The sequence below is a fragment of the Struthio camelus genome, chromosome 3, assembly GCF_040807025.1.
Source record: "Struthio camelus isolate bStrCam1 chromosome 3, bStrCam1.hap1, whole genome shotgun sequence".
NCBI lineage: Eukaryota > Metazoa > Chordata > Aves > Struthioniformes > Struthionidae > Struthio > Struthio camelus.
In genome coordinates this window covers 113,469,306-113,484,249 of record NC_090944.1, presented here as the reverse complement: position 1 = coordinate 113,484,249, position 14,944 = coordinate 113,469,306, and the positions used below count along the sequence as shown (strand labels likewise).

At 42.9% G+C, this 14,944-nt stretch overlaps 1 protein-coding gene across 6 annotated transcripts in view; it reads left to right on the top strand.

The window, feature by feature from the left end:
• KCNH1 (potassium voltage-gated channel subfamily H member 1) overlaps positions 1–12,366 on the top strand; it is a 191,101-nt gene extending 178,735 nt beyond the window's left edge. For 3 of the 6 annotated variants that reach the window (XM_068939744.1, XM_068939745.1, XM_068939747.1), the window contains one exon: positions 5,263–10,303. In XM_068939744.1, the coding sequence (XP_068795845.1) occupies positions 5,263–6,111 (849 nt within the window). In that variant the 3' untranslated portion in view covers positions 6,112–10,303. Of the gene's footprint in view, positions 1–5,262 lie in introns of all 6 variants that reach the window. The other 3 variants (XR_011140411.1, XM_068939746.1, XM_068939748.1) reach the window with 3 other exon arrangements.
• The last annotated feature ends 2,578 nt before the right edge of the window (positions 12,367–14,944 follow it).

Below are 14,944 nucleotides of genomic sequence, written 5' to 3'. Positions count from 1 at the left end.
GCCTTTTATGTTGTTGCAAGGTGTTCCTATGTTGTAATGGCCTGCTTACATATAACTTTTGGATAGATAAGAAAATTTAGTGTAGGTGCTCTGAAATGTCTTCATGAAGCAATGTGAGTACCCAGTCCCCTCTTCTTTTCCTTGACTTTTTGAAAGGAACTTCATACTTAACTAGATCTACTACATATTCTGCCTCTGTACAAGAGTGAGAATTTAAGCACTGCCAGCTGGAGTTAAAGATGTTGGAAGGTAGGAAATAATTCAGACGTCTTCAAAGAGTTCAAGTTGGAAAGTTTAGAGTTAAAAGGAAATTTTAAACATTTGGATTTTGCCTGTTTACTATCAACAAAAAGTTATTTTCTAAATCCTTCACAAACTGACTAGATGTAATACCTTGCAGAGATTTTTAAACATAAGACTCTAGAATCAGTTCCTAAAGGTGAAGTTTTAAGTGCCTGAGGGAGCAAGGAACAGAAGTTGTCACTGATGCTAGGCCAATTCAATCGTGAAACAAAACTTGCAGGAATCTCTTATCAAGATGTGATGATGGATTCTTTATTGCTGTCAGTTTTTAAATGTGGGTCTGGATGTTCTTCTAAAGGATGTGAGGTAGTTGCAATAAGATTCCCTTCAGGGAATCCCATTCAGGGCAATCCTGTGGCCTGTCTTACAGTGGATGTCACATCACGGTTGGTTCTTCTGGCCTTATCATAAAGGAATCGATGAAAGCCATATTACTGAAAAATGTCCATGCTGAGTTGTTTAAATGATGCTTGCTCTTCAGTGCTGAGCAGAGATGAATTCAAGTTTGCCATTGCTGGGCGCTCTGCATTTGAAAACCAAATAGATATTTCATTTTTTCATATATGTCCGCCCAGATTTCTAGATATCTGGGAGAGAAATCCTGGCCCTAATCTCTAAAAGCTATGTGTTGATTCTACAGCTTGAGAACTGTTTCAGGATTTTACAAAGGCAGAATTTTTCCCTCAAATTTGCTAAAGACTGTGACACCTTCACAGCTAGTTAGCATTGAGGGAAGGCAAATGTGCTGGGTGTAATCCTGTCTTTCTTTCCTTGGACACCCTTGATGCGCATGCAGGAATGTGGCCCCAGGGTACTGTCGCAGGTCAGTGGGACATATGGGTGCATGAGTGCAACAGGACACGCGAGTGCGTTTCTCCATTTCTTTGAGTGCATTGTCCAATAATAAAATTGTTACTGAGTCATCATAACTGGATGCCTCAGTCAAATGCTTATGAGATGATTGCAGTAATCTGTGCCTAATAGAACTATTTTTCAAACTTGTTGCAAATCTAGGCTGAAGCCCCACAGTACTCTCATTTCTGACAGCTTGGAAAGCTTTCCAGTGAAGCTACCTGACCTAAAACCTCTTTATTGAAGATGGAGTTACGAAAGTAGACTTGAGAAGGGACGTATAATGTGTTTTAGGCCTGGTGTTTAAATTTTGGCCAGCATATCTTATTATTTCGTCTCACTTCAGTATTTCATCTCACCCTTTCATCTGTATCTCGTTTTTCATATGTTGATAAAGCGCTCCCACTAGACTTTTTCCTCTGTGCTTAGTTCCTGAAGAAGATGATATTATGGAGAACAACCTAGCTTTTAAAGTAGAGGTGCCCTATATTTGCACTGGTTGGAGTGTAACACATGCTAGGAGGGATACAAAATAAGCAGTATCCATTCCGAGACAAAAATGAATGCTTGGAAAGAGTGATAAAGAGGAAGCGAGCTAAAAAGTATCTTAGCATCTTTGCCATAATATTTTGGGTTTTAACTTTGATTAAGGTCCATATTTGTAGCTCTGTCAAATTCCACATGAAAATTGCCATAAAGGAAAGAGGAAGGGCCAGACTGTTCTTCCTAGTAACAAACGAAACCCGTTTTCTCTTCCCTTGTACTCTTCCTGCTTGTGGGTGCAGATGTGCCTACGTCAGCATAACAAACAGGTTTTCTGAATGCCTGGGATGCTGCTGAAACTATGTAACCATTTTAACATTGCTTTTCCCTCAACAATTGCAGGAAAGTAGTCCATCCAAAACAAGTTATTCCTACTTCTATTTGTAAGGGCTGGCATTTAATCTTAAAAAAGATAACAGCAACAGAAATCCAAAATGCAGTTGTGTAAAGTCTTTTCAGTTACTGCTAAGGCTTGCATGGTTGTTAAAATTCTGCTGAGTATGGAGCTATGGAGCTGTTTTGAGAAAATATGGCATTGAGGAGCTTGTCGAAGAGGAGGTTAGTGACAGCTTTGACTGCTCTTCCTAAGGATAAGTTGCTGTCTGATAGATATTTATCCAGTGTCTTATGAGTTAGTTAAAAGGAGCCAATATGGGAGTTGGAAGCTGTGTCACCCGACAAGTGTGTGTAGATTCAACTTGTACTGCATGAGTGCATAGATGTATATGTATTTATGTATATGTATTTAAGATGTTGAACAGGACGGATACCTGAGGATTGCATTTTTGCATTAATACCAGTGATTACTGCTGTGGTGCAGTTGCCTTGTAACTGATGTAAGGCTTCATATGGAAGAAGGAAATCAGGGATCTCATTAGCGTAGTACCAATTAGCCCGTGATAAAGGCAGTGTCTCGAGTAATCACTGCCTCCACATGTGTTCCTGCTTCTGTTACACACTGATCTCCTGAAGGTAAAGGAGAAGGTCTGTACAGGGCGCTGCAGCTGACCACCGTGCAGCTCCTCCACGTCCAGACACTTTTAGCCTAAACAGGTCTCACCTGGGCAGCAAAATGGAAAGCAGCAGGAGCTTTGAGAACCTGTGCACTGCTGCTAATGGGCCTCTCGGTGTTCACCCATTTGTGTTTTCTAGTAAATTTGCTTCACTTGTACTCAAGCACAAGCCTGGGCTACCTGCGGCATGAGAATTAAGAGCTAGTACAAATACGGTTTGGGCTAGGCTGTTAATATATTACCGCTTGGGACTTGCTGCACTGCCTCTTCATCTGTGTGATGCAGTAGCAGGGCAGCTTCTGTCAAATAGCCTGCCCATTTACGTGACAATAGCCATCATTTCTGTGACAGTAGCCAGTCCTTAAATAGTTAGAGGTACTCTAGGACCGGCCGAACAAGGGCCTGAGCAGCTGGCGTTGAACAGGGCTTGGACTAGAGGAGGACTCTGTGAAGCGGCCTGGCCTCTAGCTCCCTAAAGTGCCCAAACGCCTTCCCTGGTGAGACCTGCGAGGGCAGCCGTTGTCACACACCCCTTCTGCACGTTTAGGGAAGAGGCACAGTCTAGATCAGTAGGTCAGGCTGAAACCGCTCTTGTGCCAAGACACACTCACCTGCAAAGCGGCATCGTTCCCGTTAACCGCGTGTCCAGCTGGCACAGCGCCAAACACGCGAGTTCTGGGAGAGGCGGTGTTCAGGGGCGCAGACGTTTGCACAGGCTAATTGCCCTGGCTCATCATTGCCTTTGTTTGCTGAGCCTTTGTGCTCCCAAGGCCAGCCTTAGCCTGCTGCTTGAGTGAGCCTCCGGAGACGGGGCCTCATATCCCTGCTCTAGCAGAGCGCCCAGTGCAGCCGTGCTGTACACTGGACTGACACCCTTCCTCCCGTTAACGCGCCGGGCCGTCTGTCCGTGCGTGGGAAGCCGTTAGCCTGGAGTATTAGTTATCCCTTCCCAGCGAGTAAGTGCTGTTCTTCTGCTTCTAAGGATTGGGCTCCTTTGGCCACTTTGTACTGATCCCATGGCCAGCTGAGTTTCCTGGAGAAAAAAAATACTCTCAAGTACTCTGTTTTGTTGAACTCTTTTCTTATACTTAGCTTCCTGTTTGCAGCTTAGAAACAAAATATCCTTCCTGCTAATTTTATTCTTTTGTGTCTAGGAAACACTGCCGATTCTGACAACTTCTTCTTTCCAAGACCCAGTGTTAAGATGTTGTTTTTCCTCACTTCACAATGGCAAAAATGTCAAGAAGCACTGAAGTCAGGAGAAACACTCATTTTGTGTGATTTAAATCTCTCTGCAACAGAGGGATGAGTTTATTTACACGTTTTCTAATCACCATTTGAATCTGCAGATTTTTTCTGTGCTGGAATATAAGGATTTGGAGTGGGTTTTCCCAAAGGCAGCTAAAGAGATTAGATGTCAGTTTTCAGTGGAAGTTGGGGGTTATATCTTTTATACTCCCTTTTGAAAATCTCAGCGTAGGGCACCTTCCATTTTCAAACCAAACCTCCTTTAATACTGCATTGGAGAGTACCCTGAGTCTTCTGGCTTGGAAAATATCAATACGAATATAAAAACCCATGGAGTTCTTGAAGGGAATATGTTGCCAGTAAGTTCGGGAAGGAAGAAGTCCCTTGCTGCATCTTGGAGATGTGTGGGCAGTATGAGGCATTCGTCAGCACTGTAAGACCCTTTGGCTGCTCCAACAGATCACTCAGCCTACAGGCTCAGGAAGATATAATTAGGGGAGCAGACTGAAAATTACTTTCTTCTTTGTGCAAAAAGTCCTTTTTTTCCATAAAAAAGGATATTAATAAAAATGTGATGCTATTCAAGCTGCTGTAGTAATCTGCCCATGGAAGGCTTCCTGTTGTCTCTCAGGGCTCATTTTCCACTGTCTTTGTACCTCAGCTGTGGGATTGGCTTGAGCTTTGCCTCATCCCTAATCTGTAACTTGCTTCTAGAAGGGAGCTTGGGAGGAAAGGGAGGGCAAAAAGCACTTTACAAACTCTGTCTGCTACTTGGAGGGTCCTGAGTAATCTCTGCAGTACAAACCCCTTAGTGGCCAAGCTGCACGAAAATAATACCAGGTCTTTTGCATGATGTGTAGCTAGTGAGCTCTAGGATGAGACTGCTCTGAGACATGGGAGCGGTTCTTTGCTATATTAGAAAACTGTTGCTAAACCATAGACTCAGGAAAACAAACATAAGAAATCACTTACTTATAACACAAAATAGAACGAGCAACTTCCCGGGATCATCATATTTGCAATGGCACTGCCTTGATGACCTCTCCGAACTGGAACGATCCTTTTCCTTTTTCCTTTTTTTTTTTTTTTTTTGGTGCTATAAGACAGATGATGTATGCTCTTAAAGAAATAAACCACATTCCACACAACATAAGACACTTGAAAGTTGCAGGAATGTTACTATGAATGTGCGTAGCTTCTGCAATTGTCAGTTAAATTCTTTCAGATAATTCTTTCTCTACAACCTTTGCCCCCTAAAGAGCGTGCGGTTAATCACGGTGCGAAATATGTTTCCTCTCTGTAGATTGTATTCCGGAAAATCAGCGACGTGAAACGTGAAGAAGAGGAGAGAATGAAAAGGAAGAACGAAGCACCTCTGATCTTACCACCAGATCACCCAGTCCGCCGGCTGTTTCAGAGGTTCAGGCAACAGAAAGAAGCTCGGCTAGCCGCAGAAAGAGGAAGAGATCCAGATGACCTGGACGTGGAGAAAGGCAACGTTTTAGGCGAGCATTCCTCGGCACGCTCGGTGGTGAAAGCCAGCATCGTAACGGTGCGGGAGAGCCCAGCAACCCCTGTATCGTACCAGTCTGCTTCAACTTCTGGTGCATCTGATCATGCAAAGTTACAGGCCCCGACATCGGACTACACAGGGTGTAAAGTGTCAGGGGATTACCCACGGCGAAAAGGCTGGGCCAAATTCAGAGATGCCTGTGGGAAAGGCGAAGACTGGAACAAAGTCTCTAAAGCAGAATCCATGGAGACTTTACCAGAGAGAACTAAAGCTTCGGGAGAAGCTACCCTGAAGAAGACAGACTCTTGTGACAGTGGCATTACAAAAAGTGACTTGCGCCTGGATAACGCCGGGGAGACGAGAAGCCCGCAGGACCGCAGTCCAGTCCTCGCAGAGGTCAAGCACTCCTTCTACCCTATCCCAGAACAGACTCTTCAGGCTACCATGCTAGAAGTGAGACACGAGCTGAAAGAGGACATCAAGGCTTTAAACACAAAAATGACCAATATAGAAAAACAGCTTGCTGAGATACTTAGGATATTAACCTCAAGAAGGAGCTCCCAGTCACCCCAGGAGTTGTTTGAAATATCAAGGCCCCAGTCTCCAGAGTCAGAAAAAGACATGTTTGGAGCTAGCTGAGGTGTTTCTTTTTAAAAACAAACAAGTAAACAAACAGCCCCCCCCCCCAACATTTTAAATGTAATCTTTCTTGATGAAAACCAGTGAGGGACCAGCTCACTAAGCATGTTCCCTGTGTGTAAAAAGGTACGGTAACAGGAATTGCAACCTCATGTCAAGATGGCAGCTGACTGTGAAGCCTTTTTGACAGCAAGGGTACAGTTTATAAAGTTTTTCTTTTCTCCATCGGTGCATATTCCCCCTCCTCCTCCTCTTCCCTCAGAGTTGTGGGAATAAGAGTTCTGACCACAGCAGCCAGCCCAGTGAGCGCCAGGCAACCTCTTAGGTTTTTGGAGCATGCCTTATGTAGTTAGCTCAGTTTTTGCCTATATGATAAGGACTTGCCCAGGGTGCTTGTGTTTTCAGCTTTTTTTTTTTTTTTTTGCTGCTGCTGTCACTGTCCCAGTCACCTGTACAGCCTGTTAAATGTCACAGTATATTTTCACGAATCTGTAATAATGGAAAGAACAGTGGGAGGTGTGCATGTCATTTCAGTCAAAAGTATGCTACTTGATATCAAAGTTATTTTGGGGTGGTCAAAGGAGGGCTAAAAAGGTGGAAAGAATGTACGTTTTATTTACATATTAACGTATTGCTAAACTCATTGCATTTAGCAATATCCTCCTGAATAGTCACAGTATTTCACATTTGTTAATAAATGGGATCTTCCACGTTCTCATTCACTGGGCAAGGATACTGATTCTCAAAAACTCAGGTTCTGTCTCAGATGTCTTTGAATATTCTTACCTTTGTCTTTAACAGCTAGAGGAGGAAAGTTCAGATGTGCTGTGTGCCTGAGCACAGCCCATTGTAGCATGTACTGTGATGCATCAGTGTCATTAACCAGTTCTGCAGATCTGATGAGCCATCCTGAAAATATATTGTGGCATTTATGTCCTGTTTTTGCTACAAATCTGCACTTTTAATTCTAGTTAAATTATTTTTCAAAAGTTTCTATTTTGATAATGTTTATTGTAGCCAAAGGCTTTCACAGAACTTTTAAAGATTTCAGACTGTGGCATTTTTCTGTACATCCAAATTTATTTTTCCTGATTTAATCTAGCTAGAAAACAAATGGGTAATAGAGGTAGAAACACAGTGCTTACTGTATGCAAGTGCTATTGTAGCAAGGAAAAAGAAAATCTGCTTCTTAAAGAAGGAGATGTTTTCAAAACTTATATTTTCATAACTTCTTTGGAGGAAGATTCAAGCACTTTATCAAAACTATTATTTGTTATTCACTAAGTAGGGTAGCATAAATGGGATCCTATCAGGATATAGGTGTATATTCACAGTAAATTCTCTCCACTGATCCAGTATGCTCACTGCTTAACAGTAGGTTAGAGATCAGAAGCATCATGCAACACTTCTGGCTTTTCATTCCTAATGGCAATAAGTCTTTCCACAGAATGGGAGTAGTTAACTCCCGTTCTTCCGTGGTACTAACTCATTTACAAAAAAACCAAAAGTTTCTTTGAAGACTTCATGTTAGGAAAGCAGGAGGCAAGGGAAATGACCAATCTGAGAGGATTGCTGCTGGCCTAATATCTGCATGGTGCGGTGCCGATCTGCATCAGAGGTCGCTGAGCAAGTGCGAGGTCCGTTGGTGAAGTGACATAGCGTGAGGCTGTGCTGTGCAACGATACTCGCTTAGGTCTTAAAAATCAGTTTATCTGTTTATAGCTGGTCCTGGGGTAACTACCCTGCTCTGAAAGATGCTAATTCTTCTGAGTGCAACACCATAATCCCCAAGTCCAGAGGCAGCTGGGTTAGGATCGGCTTGCAAGGATTTTGCACCCTGGTTCAGTATGCCACAGCCTGTAAGTTCATAGCTAATGATTGAAATACGCCTGAGAAACAGCTATTGGAATCAGATCTGGAGGTTGCTTTTTTCCTCACAAGAAAAGGCATTAGAGAGGGGACTTGCTGTGAAACTCAGGTCCCGTCTCCTAAATTTATTTGTGGTTCCTTGGTTAGCTTTTTCCAGCGCTAACTGGTGTCTTTTAAAGTTATGCACCAAAGACATACAGTACTGAGAAAAGCTCTTTTTGGCCAACATGACTGTCTGTTTGGTGTTTTAATCACCATCGATGACAACAGTTAACTGTAATAGTTGTGTCATGATTACCAGAAAAAATCCATACACCAATGATTTCAATTAGAAACTATTACATGATTTTTCCCTCTAGTCTCCTCAGTCAGTAAATTCACTGAGTAGTGAAATTATGCCTAAGTAAACCACAGATTTACTAATATTTAAGGACTCATAACTGATGCCCCAAAATTCCAGCAATGTTGTATAGAGACTAACTTGGAGCCGGTTTTATAATCCAAGCAAATTGCTCCTCAGCATACGTTCCAACACTCGCTTTTCTCGGTACAATTTTTGGAAGACAGAAAGTCTTCCTGAACTCAGCAGGCACTTTCAGAAAGCGTCACCCGTCTACGTGCAGCTGCACAACAGGGAAATTAAATTATCCCAGGTGGGTGAGGGAGGAAATGTTATGACCCCCAAAGCATGTGTCTAGTATCTCAAGTATTGCAGCACAGGCATAGAATTAAATGTGCAGGTGCAGATTATCTCACACCTTGTTTCTGATACTGAGTTCATGTGTTTCAGCTGTGCTTTTCATGTGCCCTCAGGGATATGTTAAAGGTTATTCTGATGTTGCTGATTGCACAGTGCTGGAGTCATGGCAAGATTAACCCTACGAGCCCCATAATTAGCCACACCACCACTCGTAGTACTGTGAATAAAGGAACACAGCTCCCCATTTTCTGGGGTGCTTCTATCGTAGCCTGAAGTTCAGTGCAGTATTGTACCGTTGAGAAACCACAAGCTGTATGACAATGGGTGGGTGCAGCATGGAGTCCATTTTAAGGCCTTTACAAGGCTTTTATAAGAGCCTGTAAAGCCATTTATGATCCATTTGTAGAGCCATCACAGATTGTAATATGCTCTGAAATTACACTCAAAATTTCACGTGTCTGAAGATAAAGGCAAAATCTGATTTTGGCACACGCATGGCATTCCAGAGAAACTCTGCTCCTTACAGCGACAACTGCAGAGCGTCTGCTTGCAGTCAGCGCTGACGGCAGCCGATGTCATTCAGGCTTGCACAGATGTAACTGAGGTCAGACCCCTTTTATTAAGATTTTATGGACTGGAAGATACTAAAACAAGTTGTAGGAGGGTGCCTCATCCCTCAATAACCCCTATATGTTGTAAGAGAATTTGAAAAGAATATATTACTTAGGAGGAGGTTGGAATCTTTGGATTCCCTTGGCTACCAGCTGCTTGAAGTGAGCAAAACCTCGGCTGCAAGGGGCTGAAGTTCACTCCTTTGAACTTCAGACTAATTAGGAGATGTATTGTAGGTGCCCAGGCTCAGGAGATGCAGTAATTCTCCTCTAGAGAGTGACGGAAAGCGCCTGTGTTACAAGTCTGTCTTTCTCCACGGTGAAATTGAGCCTTAAAATTAGATGCCTAAGGCTGGATGGTGTGGGTACCCACTGTAATTGCTACTTGTCCTTTTATTTGTCAGCTTTTCCTTTTTCTGTTGTTTCTCTTGTGTTGGGTAAGCCTTTTCACCGAAATTATTTTTCGGCTTAGAAATGAATGGTCTCTGAACATAAAACTCAGCCCCTTTACAACCAAATGTTTGGACATACCATAAAAAAGGAAAAAACAAAAACCCCTCAGTTTTAACAGTGTTCTAGCATAGTGCTTCAGCCATTTAACAACCTGCTAAAGAACCTGTGCTTGCCAAAAGGACACTGTCTTCTCCTTTTTTACCCTGCGCTGGAATTAGATTTGAATCCAAAGCGGGTAGTTCTGAGGAGGAATTTGGGTTATGATTTGGTAAAATGGGAACTTCTAGAAGTTTGTGCTTAAACTATTGAAAGAATTAAATATTAAAAAGTATACCTGTATTTGGTACAGGATTAAAAAAGCAAAAACCAACCCCCAACCCTACTGTGTTCAGATACATTTACTTCTGCCTGGTATTACTGATATACTTGTAAAAACACCATTCTTGCTTTAAATCTCATTCGCAGTGCTGCCCTGAATCCCAGCGAACACCCTGTTTAACAGCTTCGAAGGTGATGTTCTGCTTCTACGGTACTTCACTTTAATGAACCGAACGAGATATTTGCTGTGCATAACTGGTGATATTTTTCCAATTGCTCTTAAGCAGTTTGTGAAACAATGTAATACATGATTTATCTTTACTATATAAACAACAGTGTGTACGACTACACTTGTGCAGACGTGTGTATGCACACACACACACGCACATATATATATATATAATGTCTGCGTATAGATAAGTCTACCAGTTGCGTTTCTGTTAAGTAACAGCACATCCCTCATTTAATGATTATGGTTCAAGAAGGGAACTTAAATCTTCCCAGGAGATATCCACTGAATGTCCTAGTTAGTATATTGTTTGCTAATTGCTGAACTTTTCAGGCCATGACTTTGCTTCAGTTTCTCCCACTGGGCCTCAAGTTTTTGTTGTTAGTCTGGCTAATACAGTGACTGAGACACGACCTGGCAAGCGTTGCGATAGCCAGCAACCAGGAATACATGGGGAACTGCAAACGTCCTGTTCATAGCTGGTGGGAACATGGTGCATAAGCCATCATTTGTTGCTCCCTCAGTATCTCCAAAGCTAAGTTGATGTGGTAGCGATTCTCATGGCTTCTCCTGCAGGAGGGACTGTGGAATAAATGGATTTCTTTCTCCTGGTACCAGGGGCTGTCTCTAAGGTGCTGAGCCTCTCCGTCTCTTCACGGGCAGTGTAACGCCTTGTCACTGCACCTCTGCTTTCTTTTCCTGGTATTAGGTGTTGAAAAGCTCTACTGAATTCTTCATTTCCACGTAGTCTCCTGTGGGTGTATTGGCAATAACAAAGTCTGTACTTCAGCTGCACTTCTGATTCATAAAGACAAACCTTTCAGAGAGAGTCCCATGCAGGGAAAGCTCCAGAAATTTGAGGTAGGGTATAGTAGATTACTGTATCCTGTAATCTGATTTAGTTTTGACCACATTGTTGTGGCAAGCATTGATTCAATTAAATAAAAATAAAGCTTTTTGCAATAAGATATATTCAACATTTAGCCTTAAGACCCTGTCATAAGTGATATAATTCAAACTGTGATTCCATTCTACTTCCTTCTTAATGTTCTGTAGTATTTACAGTGTGGCCTAAAGATAAAGCACTTTGATTAGCTTTCTAAATCTAATGGAAATCACTTGTTGGTAATTACGTTTATTTCTCCACTTATTGCCTTCTTATTAGTATAATAAATTACTCCAATAGCCCTCTCCCCCTTACAAAACAGAGAGACATAATTATTGTCTAAACACTTTTGTATATCAGGGAGCCAACCCGTCATATCGCTGAAGTGTTTGTTTCAAACATTTTTCACAGTTCAACAAAGCTAATGTGAATTTACCTGCGACTGTAATTTGTTTCAAGCTGATTGTTGAATGTTGTGTAAACATATTTGATGTGTAATCCCACAACATCTCTGTAACTGGATTTAAATACCTAATGTTAACAAAACAGTGTGGGGTTTTCACTAACTGTTCTGAAAGGCTAATGATTTTTTTTTTCTTCTTCCCACTGAATCTGTGACCACTAACATAGAAAAAGCGTCATTTTAGCTGTAGATGAAAGAAGTTCAATAATCTTGTATCAGGATGAACTGCTATATAAAGAAATATGATGTTTTCTAATGAATGTGTTATATTATTGTACCTACATACAATCAATATTTGTACATCTGTTGGAAACCTGTCTGCGTTTCGATATTTAGCCACCACTGCATGGACACTTTATTGATACGCAGTTACGCAGTTGCTTTGGCGCTTTTAAATGTATTTCAGTTGTTTTTATCCTTTCAGAAATCCACCAAATACTCTTCTTTCTTTTCCTTTGCATTTGTCACTTTGTTCAATGAAGCATGAATAGAAAAAAAAGAATGAGTAGATACTATTTTTGTGGTCAGCAAAGCTGCTGCCAGTAGATAGACAGTGTGTGTATATATTTCTCTCTCTATATATGCACTGTTTTGGAATGTTCAGTTACAAATGCAGCCACCTACATTAATGATATCCCTATTCAACATTTTTAAACAAGCACAAATAATATTTGTAAAAAAAAGTTTAATTTTATTTATTATAGTAATAAACTATTTTATACATTACCGTTGGCTTTGGTGTACTTTTCTATGTGTTAAATATTTGCATATAATATCAACAAGGGGATTTTTAGTTACTGTCTAGAACTTCTGGCTAGAAATTTTGTTGCTGTTGTTTTTTGTCTCAAGCGCTATCGATAGAGACGTTTGATATTAGTGGTTCGGTCATAAACAGTTCAGGTTATTTCCTTAGATTTTAGTCTGCTGTGCATCGGTAAAATCAGAAAATCAGGGTCACTGTAACTGAATTCAAGTATTCTGTAAAGTTAATAATTTCTAGGGCCATAGGCAGCATCCTGCATTGCAGATTGCAGTGCAGCCCAGCTGACGGCTGATCAAAAGCAAGGATCACCAGACGACTCTCTGTGGCCTATTCGAAATGATCGTTGGATATCCTGAGGGGACACGTGTATGCTGTCAGGGTGTGTTTTGCACTGCATTCGCTGTTGCGATACCTGGTGCCTACTACATAACGTTTAAAACAAGTGTAACAGAGGTCTAAGGGGCTTCTGCTATCCTGTCTTCTGCTGAAGAGGGAGGTGACCTTAGCATGGACTTACACGAAGAAAGAGGCAGCGGGAAGGAAGCATCTTGCACTCTGTCATCAGCCAGGAGCACTGCTGCAACCGGTGGTAATCAGTACATTTTGTTGGCTGCCTCAGAAAAGAAATGTGTACCCAAAGGTAACGATACCCGCTGTATCGTGAGGTCAGGAGGCGATACCCGCTGGGATCGTGAGCCACCGCTGTTCCTTCGGGTTAGCAGCCAGCCTGGACAGGATAAAAAGTGTTAGGCTTCAGGATAGTCAGCCTAGACGCTGCAGGCTTCGCAGCCGTCTTCGTGGATCCCTCTCCGTGGCAGGCTGTGAGCGTAGCCCGTCGCCACCCTCAACGTCTGTGGGCCTGGTGAACACTGCTGTCGCGTGCATTAAAACACTTCATAGTATGGATTGGCATCCTCATCTTCAAAAGAACAGCAATAAAGCATAAGCTTTCAGACTACTTCAGGACTACTCCTAAGGCTAAACTATACTGAGAGCAGCCAAGGAGTACAACCAGGCGCTATTTTTACCATCCTTTCTGCGTGCACTGCAGTATGCAGTGTGACAGGATCTTCAGGCGGTAGTATTGTTTCACTGGCCAGTATGAAAATCTTTTCAGCTTTACTTTGTCTAACGTTATGCAGAGTTTCCTGTACTTACTAGAACAGAGAAAATTACCCTAGCGAAGCCACGTACTTTTCTTTTTTTTTGAGGTCTCTAAAGCCTGTTGTTCTCATTTTCTGAGCTCTCAATTATTTTCTTTGTGCTCAGGCTTTTCCTGCAGTCTTAGCAGCCTCCCTCGTATTGCAAGCTTAAATTAATGCAAAGACAGATAGCATGCTCTGTGCAACGTTCCTCATCCCTGCTTCTCTCCCCTTATCAGGCCCACAGCAGTTCAAGCCGAAGGTGATTAATTACAGCACTTTTTGCTCAGATTTGTGTGACAAATTGCAAAGGTTCATGTTCCACCTGCTGGTTCTTCAGGCTTTGACTCTGAGCTGAGCTACCAGCAGGCTGAAATACCAGCTGAGCTGCAATACGGCAGGGGACAGCCCTTGCTGCGTGAGCAGCCCTGGGATCCAGCTGTGCTCCAGCCCTCGGCTCCTCATCTGCTGCACCTGCAGGGGCATGTTCAGAGCCGGGGGGAGGTTTCCCAGCTAGTCTCCATGGGCTGTGTGCTGGCACTCCTGAACCCTCTCAGAAATATATTTAGGTACTGCTGCTTCTAAGAGGTATATTTTATGTGCTAGCGTGCAACGGGCAGCACCTAGAAGATGCCTCAGGGTGTGTAGTCAGAGGGGAGCTCTGCCCTCCGGCTGGTGGAGGGCTCAGACCCCACTGGGAGCGTTCATTGCCTTCACGCTGCTGCTGCAGGTGTGGAAGCACCTGGGGGACCCCCTCCTGGCCAGGCAGGAGCTCCTCCTAGCCAGGGCCTGCGGCCCTAGAGAGCTTGGCTGCCGGGGCAGCCAGCAACGACTCCCAGGGGAGTGGAAGTGCTGGCGTCTGCTCTACTTCAGATTCGAGGGTAGGTAACTGTTACTTACCCTGTTTAAGTTTTGCGTTTGGTAACAGGGGTCCCTTCAGTGCCCTAGGGTGCCTTTTAGTAGTGCTGTAGCAGTTGGAAGCACTCAGGTGCCAATGCTTTTGGGAACTGAGCATGGAGTAAATCTGAACAGTATGAACCAGGTCTCTGCTGGGCTTTGTGGACCTGAAGGGCAGTGAATCTATATGCTCTCTCACATATGTGCCATAGCAATGTTTTTTATTTGCATCCACCTGTTACATGAGGGAACACCAAAACTGTTTCCTCTAAATTTGTGCCACCAATGCTTGGGAAACCCTGTGAGTGCTATGCATCCAGGCCAGGGGGCCCCTCTCTTCATAAAAGTCTCCTGGTATGCTCTGATTTGCCCACCCTAGCAGGGCATTGGGAGTTTGGGGCCTCTTGGCTGATGAGCTGTTTTTTGTGCAAGCCTTGCGCTTCACTGAGGTAGGGCTGGTTAGTAAGGCTATGTATCACACTCAAAAATACTGAAAAGGATG